Source organism: Zootoca vivipara, chromosome 3 (genome assembly GCF_963506605.1).
Source record: "Zootoca vivipara chromosome 3, rZooViv1.1, whole genome shotgun sequence".
NCBI classification, from domain to species: domain Eukaryota; kingdom Metazoa; phylum Chordata; class Lepidosauria; order Squamata; family Lacertidae; genus Zootoca; species Zootoca vivipara.
Window position 1 is genome coordinate 115,737,092 of NC_083278.1, and position 19,870 is coordinate 115,756,961.

The window sequence follows — 19,870 nt, forward strand, 5'->3', positions numbered from 1 at the left end:
CAGGCTCTTGTCGCATTCTTAATTGCGCAAGCTGAATTTGCCGCTATGTAATTGAATCTCACCCACAAAGTAGGAGGAGCCTGGAGGCCGCCTAAGAAAGGTGTTGCAGATTGTCGCTCAATCCCAGGTGGCATCGTCAATCCCACTTGCAATGGGAGGGAAATTTTGCACATGCTCAGAGACGTTTGAGCTGCCTCCTAGCATGTGTAGAATACCTCTCCCCGCTCCCGCCCCCGCCACACATTCCGTAAACAAAAGGTGACAAGCTAGGTAGAAGAGGCACTACGGATCTGCCAGAATTGGAGATGGCTTTCTGGGTTTTCTTCTCCTTCAGTCCTGGCTCCGAGCTCCCCTCCAGTTTTTCCTCTTTCATTGATTGCCAACCAATCCACTCGAGTTTACCCGCACATTTGTCAAGCCGAGTCTAGACATTCCGCAAACATTTGTTCCGGGACATGGACATTTGCCATTTCCTGCAAACTGCTGAGGAACAAGGTTAGCTCACATTGAGAAGTGCGTTCGCTAACTGGAGTTAATCAGCCATTAATTAACCCAAGTGCAAACGGAAGCAGGAATCATAATGCAAAAAATCTCCTCCTGAAAAGCTGGACCTACGTAAGTAGCAGAGTGAAGTGGTGCGGTCTGGAGGCAGGTGAGAGGGTCCGTACCACTTCAGACTGCAAGTGTTTGTGGCTGGGGAGGGGAAATCAAATTTTGTGAGGGTGGGGGAGAGAGGACCCCCCCCCAGCTGCATCTTCAGATGTTGTTGGACTCCCATCCCAGCTCCCATCAGCTCCAGCTCATATATAGCTCAGTGGGTAGAGCATGAGACTCTTAATCTCAGGGTTGTGGGTTTGAGCCCTAAGCTGGGCAGAAGATTCCTGGATGGCGGGGGGTTGGACGAGACGATCCTTGTAGTCTATTCCTGCTCTACAATTCTGTGATTCTATGAACACAGCCAACAGCCAGGAATGGTGGGAGTCAGAAGTCCATCAATATCTGGAGGGCTGTTCCAAGGTGTGAATGGTGTGGACGGATTTGGAAAATGATGTGCCGTTCTGGTCGCCTCACCTCAAAAAGGATATTGTGGAGCTGGAAAAGGTATAGCAAAGCACAGCCACAGTGATCAAGGGAGTGGAGTGGCTCCTTTATGAGGAAAGGTTTCAGCTTTGGGGACTTTTGTGAGACTTTTAGAGAAAAGATGAGTAAGAGGAGAGGTGACCAAACTCATGGACATCCAATGATGCCGAAGGCTAGAAGATACAGATTTTTAAAAGTACTTCAGGCAGTGTGAAGTTGAACTATGGAACATGCTACCACGGAAGGCAGGGACGACCAGCTACTTTGGCAGCTTTCAAATAAGACTGGGCACATTTATGGAGGGCAAGGCTATCAATGCCCACAGAGTGGGACATGCCCTGGTTATCTCCCGCTTGGACTACTGCAATGCGCTCTGCGTGGGGCAACCTTTGAAGATGACTCAGAAACTACAACTAATCCAGAATGCAGCAGCCAGACTGGTGACTGGGAATGGCCGCCGAGACCATATATCCTAAAGGATCTGCACTGGCTCCCAGTACATTTCAGAGCACAATTCGAAGTGTTGGTGCTGACCTTTAAAGCCCTGAATGGCCTCGGCCCAGTATACCTGACGGAGCGTCTCCACCTCCATCGCTCTGCCCAGACACTGAGGTCCAGCACCGAGGGCCTTCTGGTGGTTCCCTTGCTGAGAGAAGCGAAGTTACAGGGAGCCAGGCAGAGGGCCTTCTCAGTAGTGGCGCCCACCCTGTGGAATGCCCTCCCATCAGATGTCAAGGAGATAAAGAATTGTACAACTTTTAGAAGGCATCTGAAGGCAGCCCTGTATAGAGAAGTTTTTGATGTTTGGTGTTTCGTTATGCTTTTATATTTTGGGGGGAATCTGCCCAGAGTGACTGGGGTAACCCAGTCAGATGGGCAGAGTACAATTATTATTATTATTATTATTATTATTATTAGCCACAATGCCTGTGCTCTGCCTCCAGGGTCAAAGGCAGTAATGCTTTTGAATGCCAGTTTCTAGAAACCACTAAAGGGGAGGGTGTGGTTGCGTTCGGTTCCTGCTGGAGTGTTGGGCATTTGGCCAGCCTCTGTGAGAACAGGATGCTGGAACAGAAGGACCATTGGCCTCATCCAGCATATTCTTCTTTAGTTCTTACATTATGTCCTTGAGGATTCTGGTGTTCTTTTCTCTTTTGCTTTGCCTCTTCTGCAAGCCTTCCCTACCTTCCGAAAGCCCATGTCCCTGGCTTTGTTTGAGAGCTTCTGTAGTGTAGTTGCTAAGAGACTGATCATGTACAAGTTCCCCACAGCTCGCCTTGTAATTAGCTCAGTTTTTCCGAGCTTTCGTGGAGAACTCCCAGAGAAACTTCTCTGAAAAAAGAAAAGCTCAGAAGGATCAAGGCTGAGGGAACTGCTGTGTGTCCCCCGCCCATCCACTTTCCCAACCAAATGTACTCTTAGGAAAGGGGCTGGCAAAGCGGGTTGGCTGGTGATATTAAAGACCATGTGGGTTTCAGCAGTTAGGTCTGGTTACATCCATTGTCACTGGGGTAGAGGTTTAACCCATTTCAATGACCCAAAAGGCACCAGAAGGTCTAATTCCCGTGCATAGGTAAAGGGACCCCTGACCATTAGGTCTAGTCGTGACCAACTCTGGGGTTGTGTTACTCATCTCACGCTATTGGCCGAGGGAGCCGGCGTACAGCTTCCAGGTCATGTGGCCAGCATGACAAAGCTGCTTCTGGAGAACCAGAGCAGCACACGGAAACTCCATTTACCTTCCTGCTGTAGCGGTACCTATTTATCTACTTGCACTTTGACGTGCTTTCGAACTGCTAGGTTGGCAGGAGCTGGGACCGAGCAACGGGAGCTTACCCCGTCGCGGGGATTCGAACCGTCGACCTTCTGATTGGCAAGCCCTAGGCTCATAGGGACGAGCAAATCTGTCTCTTCTGGATTCGGTCAGCTTTTCCGTCGTTCATGTTGGTTGCCATCGCTGCCTTCCACGGGAGTGAGTTCCATAGTTTAACCAGATTTGCTGCGTGGAGAAGGTCTTTTCTTTGTCCTTAATCTTCCAACATGCTAATAAAGGCTAGCCCCCAAAGTTCTCCGGCTGCATGCTGAGAAAGTCTTCTCAGAGAGAAGCTTAAGATCACCCCCCACTCCCAGTCCATTGCTGCTCAAGCAACCATGGTGCTCTGATAGCCAGAGCCATCAGACCTGGCCAGCGGCTCTGCAAATATCATTATCTTTATCCAATTTGATTTATAGTTCAACTGTGCAACGAGAGGCCTGTGCGAATTTGCTCGGAGGTCATCAATCTGGCGTTCATTGCCTGGTTATTATAATGTAGCAAGCCTGTGTCTGCAGGACATTTGCACTACGAAACGCTGAGCCCAAACTGGGGTTCTCCCTACTCCATATGACATCCTTTCACATATTTGAACATGGCTATCATATTCCCCCCTTAACCTTCTCTTCTCCAGGCTAAACATACCCAGCTCCCTAAGCCGTTCCTCATAAGGCATCATTTCCAGGCCTTTGACCATTTTGGTTGCCCTCCTCTGGACACGTTCCAGCTTGTCAGTATCCTTCTTGAACTGTGGTGCCCACAACTGGACACAGTACTCCAGGTGATGTCTGACCAGAGCAGAATACAGTGGTACTATTACTTCCCTTGAAAAACTCAGGCACAGGATACCTTAAGGAGTGCCTAATTCCGTGCATCCCAAGTCCATCCCTAAGATCCTCTAGGGAAGCACTATTCGTGTTTTCCTATGAGCCAGAAGCACGACTCCCTGTCCATGAGGAATCATGCCTTCCATGTTGTGGGCTCAACTTTGTGGAACTCCTTCCCACCAGACGCATTTCACGCACCACATAGCTAAACTATGGAACATGCTTCCACCAGTGGCAGAGGGAGGGGGGTGCAGTGGAAGCGGACTGCCCTGGGTGTCATCACTGGGGGGGGGGGGTTGACAAAATGACAAAAATATGAGTTTTTTTAAAAAAAAATTAGAAAAATGGGCTCATGAAACTTTTTAGTTCAGTCAACAAATGTAACGAAATGTAAATGTAACAAAAAAGCCAATGCAATTCTGGGCTGCATCAATAGGAGTATAGCATCTAGATCTAGGGAAGTAATAGTACCACTGTATTCCGCTCTGGTCAGACCTCACCTGGAGTACTGTGTCCAGTTCTGGGCACCACAGTTCAAGAAGGATACTGACAAGCTGGAACGTGTCCAGAAGAGGGCAACCAAAATGGTCAAAGGCCTGGAAACGATGCCTTATGAGGAACGGCTTAGGGAGCTGGGTATGTTTAGCCTGGAGAAGAGAAGGTTAAGGGGTGATATGATAGCCATGTTCAAATATATAAAAGGATGTCATATAGAGGAGGGAGAAAGGTTGTTTTCTGCTGCTCCAGAGAAGCGGACATGGAGCAATGGATTCAAACTACAAGAAAGAAGATTCCACCTAAACATTAGGAAGAACTTCCTGACAGTAAGAGCTGTTTGGCAGTGGAATTTGCTGCCAAGGAGTGTGGTGGAGTCTGACCTTCTTTGGAGGTCTTTAAGCAGAGGCTTGACAGGCATATGTTAGAATGCTTTGGTGGTGTTTCCTGCTTGGCAGGGGGTTGGACTGGATGGACCTTGTGGTCTCTTCCAACTCTATGATTCTATGAAATGCGGCTGGCACTGGGCACCACACCGCGGGGGCCGGCACTTACCGCGGAGCCTGCAACGCGCCCAAGCCACACATCTCTCCTGGGAGTGACATGGTGGCTTGGGCGTCTGCAGGCTCCGCACTGCTTGAAATGGCAGCGTGGGACTTGCGTCTGTCCTCTGCCTTTCTCTCAGCCGCCCTACAGCTGAGGGGGCGGGCAGCGGAAAGGCGTGCGTACCACATCGGGCACCCGAGTCACTAGCTACACCGCTGACTTCCACAAGAGACAGTGGTGGCCACCGATGGCGCTGTGGGTTAAACCACAGGGTCCAGGGCTTGCTGATCAGAAGGTTGGCGGTTCGAATCCCTGTGACGGGGTGAGCTCCCGTTGCTCGGTCCCAGCTCCTGCCCACCTAGCAGTTCGAAAGCACATCAAAGTGCAAGTAGATAAATAGGGACCGCTCTGGCAGGGAAGGTAAACGGTGTTTCCGTGCGCTGCTCTGGTTCGCCAGAAGCAGCTTTGTCATGCTGGCCACATGACCCGGGAGCTGTCTGCGGACAAACGCCGGCTCCCTCGGCCTATAGAGCGAGATGAGCGCCGCAACCCCAGAGTCGGACACGACTGGACCTGATGGTCAGGGACCCCTTTACCCTTTACCTAAAAGAGGTTTGGGCAAATTCGTGGCTTGGCAATGGCCACTAACCACGGGGGTCGTGCTCTGCCTCCACTATTGGAGCTGCAGCAATGCTTCTGAAGACCAGTTGCTGGAAACCACAGGAGGGGGCAGTTTCTCTTGTGCTCGAATCCTGATTGCAGGTTTCCCATAGGGGTCTGGTTGGCAACTGCGGGGACAGGATGCTGGACTGGATGGGCCATTGGCCTGATCCAGCAGGCTCTTCTCATGGTCCTTGCGTATGGATATGTGTGGGTGAAACCACTAAAACAGAATTGCAACACAATGTCCCCTCTATGTTTTCTCCTCTTGGTTTGCTCTCAGTGATGTCACAGAACCAAAACTGATTGCCTGTGTGGCACAATGACGTCACCATGGTCACAGTACGTTCCCCAATTAACAGGGACGGAGCCGTTTTAAATGCCCTTTGGGGTTTGGGTTATGTTTTCCGAAGCATGGAACCCGAACAGCAGCAGGGTCGGGGGTTGGGGGAGGGTCATTGAATGCGAAAAAAACACATGGAATGAATGCAGGAATGGAAAGAAAGGTTTGGGGGTGGCAATTTGCAATCATTCCTTCCTTCCCTCCACCAGCACAGTCACTACTCCATCGCGGCAACTTTCACAGCGAAGAATCAAACCTCGTGAAAATTCAGTGCAGCGTGAAAGCGGAATTTAAGAAAATGAGTTTTCACCCAAGCCACAGTCTCTCTCTTACCTACATTTCTGAATGCCCTCTATGATTAGATCAGATCGCCACCTGGCGGAAAATCTGAGTCATTTCCTGTTTGTGAGGGAACGCTCCGCAAACCAGCTCCTCCTCTCCCCCACTTCAGCCTCCTCCAAAGTAGGTTTTGTGCAGAAGCTGCAGCTGTTTTTGAAACATCAGGGATGATTCCATTTGGACACAATACCGAATATTCAGTATCAAGGCAGAGAAATGTGGGGCGTGCTTTGCACGCTCTGCAGCAATTCTGGGCTGCATCAATATGAGTATAGCAGTGGTTCCCAACAGGTGGTCCGGGGACCCCCAGGGGTCCGCGAGCTATGCCAGAGGGGTCCTCAAGATCCTATTAGAATAAAAAATATATTAAATATATTTCGTATGATAACAGATTTTTTGTTTTGGCCGCTTCCTGCATGAGCAGAGTCTAGCGCAAAACTAGAATTAGATAGAGGCAGTAGTTCTGCTGTATGCTGCAAGGACTACAAGAAACTTGGAGATAAGGCAATGAAAAAGATCCTTCCATTTGCAACCACATATCGGTGTGAGCAAGCATTTTCTTCCATGTGTTTCATGAAAAACAAATATAGGAATCGGCTCGACATGCGGTCGGATTTCAGAGTGAAAGTTTCAAGTTTGGAACCTAATATTTCAGAAATAATGGACTCAAATGACAGATTTAACTCATCTCATTAAGAACTGAAAATTAAAACTAACTGTATACTGATGGAGTACTCTGTTGTAACTGGAAAAAACGTATAAATATAAAATATAAAAAGACTCTTAATTTGGCTCTCACTTTTTAATTTTAGGATTAGGAATTAATGGGGGTCCTTGTCATAATAGCGGCTCGATGAGGGGTCCTCGAGAAAATTTTGTTGGGAACCCCTGGAGCATAGCATCTAGATCTAGGGAAGTAATAGTACCACTGTATTCTGCTCTGGTCAGACCTCACCTGGAATACTGTGTCCAGTTCTGGGCACCACAGTTCAAGAAGGATACTGACAAGGTGGAACGTGTCCAGAAGAGGGCAACCAAAATGGTCAAAGGCCTGGAAACGATGCCTTATGAGGAACGGCTTAGGGAGCTGGGTATGTTTAGCCTGGAGAAGAGAAGGTTAAGGGGTGATATGATAGCCATGTTCAAATATATGAAAGGATGTCATATAGAGGAGGGAGAAAGGTTGTTTTCTGCTGCTCCAGAGAAGCGGACATGGAGCAATGGATTCAAACTTCAAGAAAGAAGATTCCACCTAAACATTAGGAAGAACTTCCTGACAGTAAGAGCTGTTTGGCAGTGGAATTTGCTACCAAGGAGTGTGATGGAGTTTCCTTCTTTGGAGGTCTTTAAGCAGAGGCTTGACAGGCATATGTCAAGAATGCTTTGATGGTGTTTCCTGCTTGGCAAGGGGTTGGACTGGATGGCCCTTGTGGTCTCTTGCAACTCTATGATTCTATGATTCTATGATTTCACCGATGGAAAAAATAGTAGTATAAGACGCCGCCCCATATTAAATGGAGGTCGAAAACCACCTTGATTTTTTTGTGTGCCCATTAGTCTCCCGTGAAAGGGTAGTGGTTTTTATGAGGTCAGAAGAGATTTCCCTGAAATTTTCGGCATGTTCAGGGTTTTCTGTTTGCCTTAACTTTGCAAGGTAGTTCAGGGGTCCTCAGGTGTTTTTAAAACTTAAAAACAAAACAAACAAACAAAAACCACACACATCATGACTGCTTGCAAGAGCTCAAAGCTTCCTCTAGTCTCCTGGCTTAGCTTTACTCCCTGAGATGCCCACATAAAATAGACTACATCCACTCTGTGCATTTGAAGCAGTCTCATATCGTTTTAAACAGTCATACCTTTTCCCCAAAAAAGATCCTGGGCATTGTGATCTGCATGCAATATTAGGGGGAATCAGTTTGCAAAAAAAAATGTGTACAGTATATATCGGGCAGAAACCCATACAAACGTGTGTATGTTAGGATGGATTTGCATTAAAATAAACACATCTTTTGCTGAATTTCCATGAGGACTTAAAAAATAAATGCAGAATTCTCAAACTGATGTGAGCTGAAGCTCGGAAAAATGAGAAAATGAAACTTGCCCAACCCTAAACTTAAGGTGTAGATCCAAAATGAGTGAGAAGAAAGGAAACTCCATTAAATAGTTGTGGATATACAGTACACTGAAATTAAATGCAATTTTGGAAACAGCAGATGTAAAATTAAGAAAATCTCCCCCCACTCCAACACCTAGTTTCTCCCTTTTCCCTCTCACTGTCACTATTCAGATCTGTGCCATTAGAGGATTAAAGTGCTATGCACCAACAAGTCCAGTTAGTTTTGTTTGTAAACAGACTTTTTGCAGTTCTGAGAGTGACTGGGAATTGCTTTGGAAAGTGTGGGGTGAATGAATGAATGACTGGACTGTGTGCAAACTCTCATCAAGCCAAGCAAGATGAATGCAGGACGAATGTTCATTATTGCATGACCTCCCGGCAAACACAGATGCCCAATAAAAGTTGGACATACTCTAACCGCCATGTGAGCATTGTGTGAGCAATCTGTATGAGGGCTTATCAATAACTAAGTATGGAAATAATTACACACGCACATATGCAAATATAATTGATTGATTGATTGATCACTAAAGCTCCTGCGATGTCTTTAATTGAGCAATATCCCTAAAATGTAACTGTAGGGAGCAGGAAAGCGAAAGCTGAATTAATGAAAGAGAAGCTCTACCTCTCTTTCAAATCAGAACCAGTGAAGGCGGTGAAGGTCCTGTGTGAGTGTCTGGAGGCAGTCAGAGGATGGATGGCGGCTAACAGATTGAGGTTGAATCCTGACAAGACAGAAGTACTGTTTTGGGGGAACAAGAGGCAGGCAGGTGTGGAGGACTCCCTGGTCCTGAATGGGGTATCTGTGCCCCTGAAGGACCAGGTGCGCAGCCTGGGAGTCATTTTGGACTCCCAGATGTCCATGGAGGCGCAGGTCAATTCTGTATCCAGGGCAGCTGTCTACCAGCTCCATCTGGTGCGCAGGCTGAGACCTGACCTGCCTGCAGACTGTCTCGCCAGAGTGGTGCATGCTCTAGTTATCCCCCTGCAATGCACTCTGTGTGGGGCTACCTTTGAAGGTGACCTGGAAACTACAACTAATCCAGAATGCGGCAGCTAGACTGGTGACTGGGAGCGGCCGCCGAGACCACATAACACCAGTCTTGAAAGACCTACATTGGCTCCCAGTACGTTTCCGAGCACAGTTCAAAGTGTTGGTGCTGACCTTTAAAGCCCTAAACAGCCTTGGCCCAGTATACCTGAAGGAGCGTCTCCACCCCCATCGTTCAGCCCGGACACTGAGGTCCAGTGCAGAGGGCCTTCTGACTGTTCCCTTGCTGCAAGAAGTGAGGTTACAGGGAACCAGGCAGAGGGCCTTCTCAGTGATGGTGCCCGCCCTGTGGAACACTCTCCCACCAGATGTCAAAGGAAAAAACAACTACCAGACTTTTAGGAGACATCTGAAGGCTGCCTTGTTTAGGGAAGCTTTTAATATCTGAATGACTATTGTATTTTAATATTTAGTTTGGAAGCCGACTAGAGTGGCTAGGGGAAATCCAGCCAGGTGGGCGGGGTATAAATAATATGTTGTTGTTGTTGTTGCTGTCGTCATCATCATCATTAAGTCATTTGATCCGATCTGGTCACGATCTCACCTGTCCCTTCTTTCTCCCCTTGTCTCCAGGTATATCCGAACCATGTACCTGGGGATCCAAAGCCAGAGGCAAAAGGAACACCAGCGGCGCTTTTACTGGGCTATGATGTACGAGTATGCAGACGTCAACATGTTGCGCCTCTTGGAGACTTTCCTCGAGAGCGCCCCACAATTGGTGCTACAGCTCTGCATAATGATCCAAAAGAACCGTGCAGAAACCTTACCATGTAAGTTGCCCGACCTGGAGGGGGGGGACACACACTGTGTGAGGGGTGGGGTGGGGTGGGGATACAACCTCCACGTCAGCAACGACTGCTCCCCTTGAGCCGATGCCGTGCCCTAGGATGCAGTAGCAAACGAAGTCCTGCCTTCTTTGTGGCAAAGCCTCTGCCCGCTCGCTGTGTTTCCTGTACGTATCAGTGTGGGAGATGGGCCAATTGAGGCACAAATGCATTGCCCATTGCCCTCTTTCATTGTGGCTCTGGGCTCCAGGACATGGAGATGGGCCAATTGAGGCACAAATGCGTTGCCCATTGCCCTCTTTCAGTGTAGCTCTGGGCTCCAGGACATGGAGATGGGCCAATTGAGGCACAGATGCATTGCCCATTGCCCTCTTTCAGTGTAGCACTGGGCTCAAGGACATGGAGATGGGCCAATTGAGGCACAAATGCATTGCCCATTGCCCTCTTTCATTGTGGCTCTGGGCTCCAGGACATGGAGATGGGCCAATTGAGGCACAGATGCATTGCCCATTGCCCTCTTTCAGTGTAGCTCTGGGCTCCAGGACATGGAGATGGGCCAATTGAGGCACAGATGCATTGCCCATTGCCCTCTTTCAGTGTGGCTCTGGGCTCCAGGACATCAGATTCCAAACCTTTCCAAGCCGCTGTCCCCTCGGTTCCATAAACTCCTCCCCGGTGCCCCCTACCCTGCCCTGCAGAAAGCATTATTCAGATAAGCGATTTTCACAACCCACTGATAACATGATAAAATTCAAAACAGCAACAATTAATTGCACGTTGGTGCAAAACCCAGTTGAAACTCGTTTTTGTTTAATTACTTCAATGAGATTGATTGACTTGATCCAGCAATACCAGTTTTTCAAAGCCTGATATTCATTGGCAACTCTAGTGCCGCCCCCCCCCCCCGCTGCTGCCCCCTTGCCCCTAAGCACTGCCACCACCACCCAACAGGTAATCCTGCTGCCCACTTTGGGAACCAGGGCTCAGAAGCATACTCAAGACTTGGAAAACCACGGTCAATGTAACCGACGGCAATGATACCATTAACAGAAGGGAGGAGAATATTATACTGTAGCTAAATTTGATGGACTGCAATGGATGGTGGTCCATTAGAGCGAATGGGGCACTGCCCCACCAACTTCCATCTGTCCTCAGCTAGCTCCCACCTGCCTGCCTTCTTACGACTATTCCAGAGGTTGCCACTGCCTGCTGGCTTAGTCTCAATGCTGCCCTTGTAGAAGTCTGAGGGTGACTGTCTTTGGCTCTCTACCTCAACTTACTTCTGGTTTCCCTGCCTTCCAATCTTAGTATTACTCCCTTCACATTCTGCACTAGTATCAGTTTCAAATTGCCATTTTAATTTTGTTGGTGCTAGCCAGCAACACAGCAAAATTTGTGTGCAGGAATGCAGGCACTGCTCTTTCCCCATAAATCGCACTAGCATCTGTGCGAAGCCAGAGATTGTGTTGCCCCGTAGCTCAGTCGGTAGAGGACGTGACTCTTAATCTCAGGGTCATGGGTTGGAGCCTCATGTTGGGCAAAAGATTCCTGCGTTGCATGGGGTTGGACTAGATAATCCTTGTGGTCCCTTCTGTGAATCCTCCAGTAATTTTTACTGCTGAAGACTGAAGGAGCAATGCTCTTTAGGGGCAGTCCCATGTGAGTCTGCCAGGGAGGGTCTAGTGGGAGCCTGTTCTTCCACCATTCAACGGTAGAGGGACTATCTTTGCTTGCAGAAGGTCCCGGGTTCAATCCCGGACATGTCCAGTTTAAAAGGGTCAGGTAGCAGGTGATCTAGAAAGTTCCTGAATAGAAGACAGCAATGCTCGGCTTGACGGAGCAATTGCCTGACTCCTTTGAAGGCAGCTTCTTATGCCATTCATAACAGTTTCTCTGTGTACTTGGCATTTCTGAGGCGTGAGGTGCTCTGCATGAGCAGATGGGCCACATCTTGCAAAGGCCCTTTGGGAGGAATATGGATATCGTTACCAGGAGCTTTGGACTGCAGCAGAATGAACACCCCTGGGCACCACATTAGCAACCCCTGTCTTAGAGCTTTGCTGGGAATAATCAGAACACCAGAGTAGAGAAGCCAATTTAAGGTGGCCTTCAAGACACCATCAGCCATGTCAAATGTTGCACAATCCCCACCTTCCTAGGTCTTCTGACAACAGATGCTTCAAATATAGGGTGCTTCTGACAACGGATGCTTCAGGCTGAGCTATCAGCCTAGATTAGAGAAGGGTTATAGAAGTCCAGGGATGCGGGTGGCACTGTGGTCTAAACCACTGAGCCTCTTGGGCTTGCCAATCAGAAGGTCGGCGGTTCGAATCCCCACGACAGGGTGAGCTCCCGTTGCTCTGTCCCAGCTCCTGCCAACCTAGCAGTATGAAAGCAGGCCAGTGCAAGTAGATGAATAGGTACTGCTGTGGCGGGAAGGTAAACGACATTTCTGTGTGCTCTGGCACTCATCGTGGTGTCCCCTTGCGCCAGAAGCGGTTTACTGATGCTGGCCACATGACCTGGAAAGCTGTCTGTGGACAAACGCTGGCTCCCTCGGCCTGAAACCAGAGATGAGCGCCGCAACCCCATAGTCGCCTTTGACTGGACTTAACCGTCCAGGAGTCCTTTACCTTTACCTTTACCTATAGAAATCCAATGAGCCATATTCAGAGGACCAGCTCTTATATCCCAGCCAAGCTTTTTACTCATGAACTCCAAGAAGGTGCGCTGTCACGTTGACGAGTCTTCAGATGAGGCGGAAAGACCTGGCCAAGCGAGATGGAGCTCATGGGCTTCACCTGTTCATGGGCAGTTATAATTAACTTGGTCCCTTCTGATTTCACAGTACTGTACTATGATCAATTTTTAAAAATTATTGCTATTACTTCATTAGCAAACAGAACTGGCACAGTTTTCCAACAGTTCAAAGACAAGCATGGTCAGGTGTAAAGATAAGGAGACAAAAGATATACATAAATAAGTATTAAAAGAAACTTGCACAAAAGAGGCAATATTCTAAGATAATACATAAACAGCACATTAAAAACTCATATAAAGTGGCAGATGAAATCATATTCCGGTGGAATTTGCCATCCATGTGACTGAATTGTTAAATAAGCTTAACAACAACAACAACAACAACAACAACAACAACAACAACAACAACAACAACAACAACAAATAGTCCAAACAAGTCCAACGTCCCCTCTTGAGAACCTGGAGTTAATACTGTAGGTCAGTTTCTCCAAGGTGGCTATAAATAAGGCTTTCTTAAACCAGTTCACAACAAAGTACAGTGGTACTTTGGTACTCGAACGGCTTGGCTCCCGAACAAATCGGCTCCTGAACGCCGCGAACCCGGAAGTGAGTGTTCCAGTTTGCGAATGTTTTTCAGAAGTCGAACGTCTGACGTGGCTTCCACGGCTTCCGACTGAGTGCAGGAAGCTCCAGCAGCCAATCGGAAGCTGCGCCTTGGTTTTTGAATGGTTCCAGGAGTCGAACAGACTCCCAGAATAGATTATGTTTTCAAACCAAGGTACCACGGTACATAGAAGCCTCCCACGCAAGGACTTGTTGGTGGACAGTGAGCCTCATCGCCATGCACATCCATGCAGATGGTGGCCTGGAGGTATTGCAGCGCAGGCATGCTCCCATAGGAAGCCCTGCTTATTTTACTCTCTCTTCTCTTCCTCCTCTAGATCTTTTTCGCTACCCTGACCCGCATTGTAAACATGCTCCACACCTGCCCCCCAGGGGACGATGATGTGGGCCGCTGCGACCCCTTTTGCCCCGTTGCTTCCTGTTTAACTCTGTGGGTTTGTGTGTGTGTCTTCTCCCGGCAGGTGTGTCCTCTGTCGCCTCCCTGATGTCCCTGGCTTGGGTGCTAGCCTCGTATCACAAACTTCTCCGGGACTCCAGGGATGACAAGAAGAGTATGAGCTACCGAGGGGCCCTTATCCATCTCTTCTGGCGTCTCTTCACCATCTCATCCAGAGTTATCTCTTTTGCCCTCTTTGCTTCCATCTTCCAGCTCTATTTTGGGATCTTTCTCGTGGTCCACTGGTGCGCCATGGCATTCTGGATCATCCATGGCGGGACAGACTTCTGCATGTCTAAATGGGAGGAGATTCTCTTCAACATGGTGGTAGGGATTGTGTACATTTTTTGCTGGTTTAATGTCAAGGAAGGGCGGACCCGATACCGAATGTTTGCCTATTACACTGTAGTCTTGACGGAGAATGCTGCCTTGACGCTCCTTTGGTATTATTACAGAAACCCCGACACCACTGACTCGTATGCTGTGCCAGCGCTCTGTTGCGTCTTTCTGAGCTTCGCCGCCGGGGTAGCACTGATGCTCTTGTACTACGGCATCCTGCATCCCATGGGGCCAAGAGCTAAGATCTTTGCCAGCTCCTGTTGCGCCGAACTGCTCTGGGGCATTCCTTTGCCCCCTGACGTTGAACCCATGGCTCCCCAGACCCCAGGGTACAGGGCGGCCCAGGCGACGCCCACCAGAGCGGCCACGGAGCAACAGGAGGAACTCACGGCCGAGACTTGCTTGCCAGTTTTCCAAGTGAGAGCGATGGTACCTACGACCCCGTCCGGGAGGCCCTACCACCCAGAAGGCCCTCTCATTAAGATAGACATCCCAAGGAAGAGGTACCCTGCTTGGGACGCCCATTTTGTAGACAGGAGATTAAGAAGGACTATAAACATTCTACAGTATGTCACCCCGACCGCCGTAGGGATTAGATATAGAGACGGACCTCTCTTGTATGAATTGCTACAGTATGAATCTTCACTTTAAAAGCTCCTTTAAACACAAGCACACATACAAACATACAGACACGCACACACACACGCACACACACGACACAAACGACACACACACACACATACTGTCACAGACAAACAACAAAAGAATTAAAAGAGGGAAATTGGGGGCGGGAAAAGGCGGGTTAAATGTTTACGGTCATGAACGCAGCTCATGAAACTAACCTTCCAATAAGTTTAATTTCTGGTTGCTGTATGTGTTTAAATTTCTCATATATATATATGAGAATGAGCGATCCTCAATGTTTTGTAAGTAAAAAACAAAAAGAAAAACTTTCCTTTTGTTTTTTACGTGCAGGAGAAGAAGAAGGAAAAAACCCAACAACACAAAACCAACCAGTATTTTCAAACTTCCACGCTTTCAGAGGTCGGAGTAAAGCAAACAGCTCCGCCTCTGAGTTTTATACCTTACACCAAGTGTAGGACATTATCATAGGGATTGGTGCTGATTGAAAATAATAATAATACTAATAATAATATATATATATTTAACAAACAAACAAACAAACCTACAACTGCCTTATGCCCTTAGGTGCTGAGTTTCATTACGTACTGTCACCTCCCTCATGCAAAGCTCTTTGACGGTTTTAACGACAGAAATTATATATATATATATATGCGCGCACACATACAAAACGGGTGTGCGCATATACGGTTATGTCTATATATGTATATAAATATATATATATGAAACTAGATTTTTAAAAACAAAAATCAGATGAAAAGGTAATATAATTGCTCCTATTAGATTGGTGCAAAAAGAAAAGAAAAAAAAACAAGTGAGAATGCCCAAGCTTAAACTTGAAGAGAGTTCATGTTCGTTTTCTGATTTGGCATGGGAGTTGCTTTAATTGAACGTATTTCAGTTCCTTTTATGCAGGCCAGTCTGTGTTTGTAATGTTATAACTGCATTCCTGATGGGGGGAGGGAGGGGGTTAATGGGGGGAGGGGAAGGGGAAGGGGGTGAGCCTTTATGTTTCACCGTACTGAGCTTGTATCTCAGGGTGTAATCCTATTTCTTTCCAAGCCAATGAAAATCCAGTTTTTGACTTGCACCCGCTGTGCCGCGGACTCACCAATTGATACGTCTTCGGGCAGCTAGGCAGTCTTCAGCCAGTCTCTGTTGCGGACCAGGCACCCAGTTCACTCAAATGGTGGAAGCTGGCTCATGGACCCCCCCCCCAAAAAAAATCCATGTGCACATCAGCTTCTTCCATTGAACTGAATGGGGAACCATTCTGCAGCTCCCCTGAATGGGATTGAACTGAATGGGGAACCATTCTGCAGCTCCCCTGCCTGCAGAAAGTAGTTGGATGGGAGAATCAGTCCCGCCCACAAAGCAAGTTATTTCATTGGTTTTCATTGCAATTGATATTGGGATCAATACAAAACAAAACAAAAACTTATCTGATTTGTTTCTGGAAGCATTTTTATTTTTTTTTGGTTGGCCTTTAACTCTTAAACTGAGTACCAAATACTAATGATGATCACGGTGAGGATTACGATAACAGAACTTAAAAAGTTTTGGGGTGTGTTTTTTTTTAAGTTCCATCATGGCTTTCCCCTTCCCCTCTCCCAATCATTCTCAGTCTTAATAAAACTCAGCATAGTAGCAAAAAGAAAGTCAATTTAAAGGCACAGTTCTTAAGCTCTGGCTGGTAATTGGGCTTTGATCTGCAGGCATCATTTTAAGGCTTTAAAGAGGGACACATGGATTGAACATTGTTAACGGTGCGTCTCGTCTCGTTTCGTGTCAGCCTTAAAGTGATCTTAAAATGGTATTCTGTTATTTGTTTGTGTTTTTCTATTTTCTAAAGAAGGAAAACAAAAATGAAAAATGAAGGATGGGGTTCTTTGAATGGGGATAGCTCATCACTGGCGTGTTTCCAGCAAAAATTTGGTGCTTAACATTTCTGTTGTTTAATCGTTGTGATGGTTTAGCCAAGAATCGTTTGGCTTTGCTCATAGTGCTTTCTGGGGCAGCTGCAGAGACAAACTGGTTTTCTTTCCCCGGTGCTCTTCCCTTTATGTTCATAGGGAGGAAGGAAGCATCCAGCAACGTAACAGCTTAGCGTAGAGTTCCACCAACCTCAACATTTTGACCTCGGCTTGCAGGAAAACTGAAAAAGCTAGACTCTTCATTTAAACATGCTTGATGATGTCTGGAAGTTTACATTTGGTTGCTTTCTTCTCTGAATTTGAGTTGCAATGGCAGGCAGCGCGTACAAACTTCCCACTGAAAGAATGTTGCTTCTATAAATGAATTCTTCTCCCATCTAGGGCAATCTCTCCAGCCCCCCGCACCCCAAGGGGAAAAGCTCGTTTCGGTTCAGTGGATATGACTGCATTTTCTGTGTATCTGTGCAAATTTTAAAAAACAAAACAAAACAATAATTCAGAAATACTGTTAAATGTTTAAAAATTGCAGCAGCAGCAACAAAGAACCCACAAAAAGACCCAAAATTGATTGCATTCAAAAGAGAAGAGCAACATGGGGCGGCCGGGGGTGGGGGGACGGGACTTGGGCGTGAACTGTGGCGAAATATGTGTAACCACTTTTTAAAATATACTTTGTGAAAGAGTTTTGAAAGCAATCATACCAACTTTGTATTCTTATGTTTTTAAAGCTGAAAGTTTTTCCCCACCTGAATATACCTGAGCAGAGAAATAACTTTTACAAAGGAGGTGTGCACTGCTGTGGTTTGGGCAATATTATTATTATCATCATCATCATCATCATCATCATGATTAATTATTTCAATTGTTAAACATTTCTCAGTGTAACGTCCGAAGAGGTTCGAAAGTGTTATTGTCAAAAACAGACACATTTTCTTTTCTTTTTTTTAAAAAAGAGCCACATTTTTACTGGTCTCAGGACAATTAATAATTATTTTGCATCTTGCACCTCTGGGCTTCATGTTGCTGTTCATCCTGCGATGATATTTTTATAAGAAAAGTGGTGCCTGTATTTCCCATCCCCATTTTACATTTTATTCTCTCCCACTGCCATCCACTCCAGTTGCCAGGGACAGTCTCTTCATTTAACGCCCCAGATAAAACATTGCCTCGGTTTTCTCCCAGTTTTCGCCCCAGATAAAACACTGCCTTGATTGTCTCCCTATTTCGCCCATAGGGGGATGAAAGGCGCAGCTTCCTAAAACATTATTAAATGATGCCCATCTGCCCTAGAGTTTCTTAGGTTTCTTAGACCCTAGGCTCCTCCAGACTTCCTCTTTATTGATCATCCATCCTGATTTGCTTGTACAAAGCTTAAGCGATCCCACTTTTCCTCCAAGGAGCTCCAGGGCAGTTAGTTCCCCTCCTTCCTGTTTTTTCTACACAACAACCCTGCAAGGGAGGTTAGGCTGAGAGGGAACGACTGGCTCAAGCTCACCCAGTGAGTTTCATGTTACAGTGGGGATTCGAACACTGGTCTCTCAGGCCTTGGTGCAAAACTAACCACTACACCAAAATTGTTTGATTATATCCATTCTTCATTGAGCACTCATTCTGATTTGTTTGTGAGGCAGGGGTGTTGTTAATGCGTTTTCCCCTGTCAATTTCCTACCCACAAAAAGCCCAATTTCTTTCTTTCTTTTGAAGTGTGCTGGTTTGTTCTAGGGTAGGCATCCCCAAACTGCAGCCCTCCAGATGTTTTGGCCTACAACTCCCATGATCCCTAGCTAAGAGGACCAGTGGTCAGGGATGATGGGAATTGTAGTCCAAAACATCTGGAGGGCCGAAGTTTGGGGGTGCCTGTTCTAGGGCAACTGAGTGCCTTAATGCACATTAATTTTGCATTTCCTAGATTCTCACTCATGTTCTCTCTTTAAGAGCCAAGGTGACCTGTTTGTTGAGCATTCATCCCGGTTTGCTTGCACAAAGCTTATACGGAGGTTAGATTAAATACAGAATTCATCAAGCATCTGTTACGGTTTGCTTACGGGGAAGTTACATGATAATGAGCATTCATCCTGATTCCCTTGCAGGGTGTTTACATGTCTTCCCGTTAGTCATTCATTCATCCCACAGTTCTAGTTACAGGTAGGTAGCCGTGTTGGTCTGAGTCGAAGCAAAATAAAAAAATTCCTTCAGTAGCACCTTAATATAAACTTAGTTGGTCTTTAAGGTGCTACTGAAGGAATTTTTTTATTTTGATTCATCCCACACTTTTTAATACACTTCTCTGTCCCTTTCCAAACCACAAAACGTCTGAGTTTTGGTTTTCTTTAGGTGGATTTAACGTGATAGGGCACTTTAGTCCATTTTAAATATGGGAACCTGAGTTTCTGGTATGCATTTGAACTCCTCCCATGCACAAAAATCTGACCGCCTGGAGTTGCAGAGTAATGCATTTTTATTCTGTCTAAATAGTTTATAGGAAAAAAGAAAAAAAGGGGGGATCCCTGCAAATAAAAGCTAGCACATCAGGGATAAAATCCCACCTCTGTCATCACCCTGCTGTAGACAACTGAATGAACCAAGGGCTCTCTATCTTGGCAGCTGCTGATCTGTAAAACTTCAGGTCTCTCTGTTTCTCTGTCTCTTGATTGTATATATATCTCTCTTTCTCTTGAATGTTCTGCAATGGGAAAAGTATCCCATAAGTAGAAGACTAGCAGTGAAGAGGTTGGACCGGAATCTTTCTCCCTGATATGCTTATCTTCTACTTGCAAGGTGGATGTTTCTTTGTTTCCGAAATGGGTTAGAAAGGAGAATTCCCGCAGAAGAAAGGGCTGTATTTGTGGTGAGCATCAGCCTGGTTTGGTAATGGAGGCACCAGGCACAGGACCCTGTTAGAAAAAAATAAAAATGCCACAAAGTGCTGTTTAAATTACCCCCGTTTTGCATGTGAGCATCGACACCAGCACTTTGAATTCAGCCTAGACACTGCTGGGCCGCTAAGTGGATTCTTCTTTCAACACTGGTGCGGCATTTTCTGAACACCACATGGAGTGTGTGGAGAGAAAATAGCCCTG

The 19,870-nt window shown here is 46.7% G+C and overlaps 1 protein-coding gene across 1 annotated transcript in view; it reads left to right on the top strand.

Annotated features, from left to right (window-relative positions):
• XKR6 (XK related 6) overlaps positions 1-15,101 on the top strand; it is a 153,475-nt gene extending 138,374 nt beyond the window's left edge. Inside the window, exons 2-3 of the mRNA XM_060273160.1 lie at positions 9,844-10,040; positions 13,901-15,101. Coding sequence (XP_060129143.1) covers positions 9,844-10,040; positions 13,901-14,865 — 1,162 coding nt within the window. The 3' untranslated portion in view covers positions 14,866-15,101. The remainder of the gene's footprint in view (positions 1-9,843; positions 10,041-13,900) is intronic.
• The last annotated feature ends 4,769 nt before the right edge of the window (positions 15,102-19,870 follow it).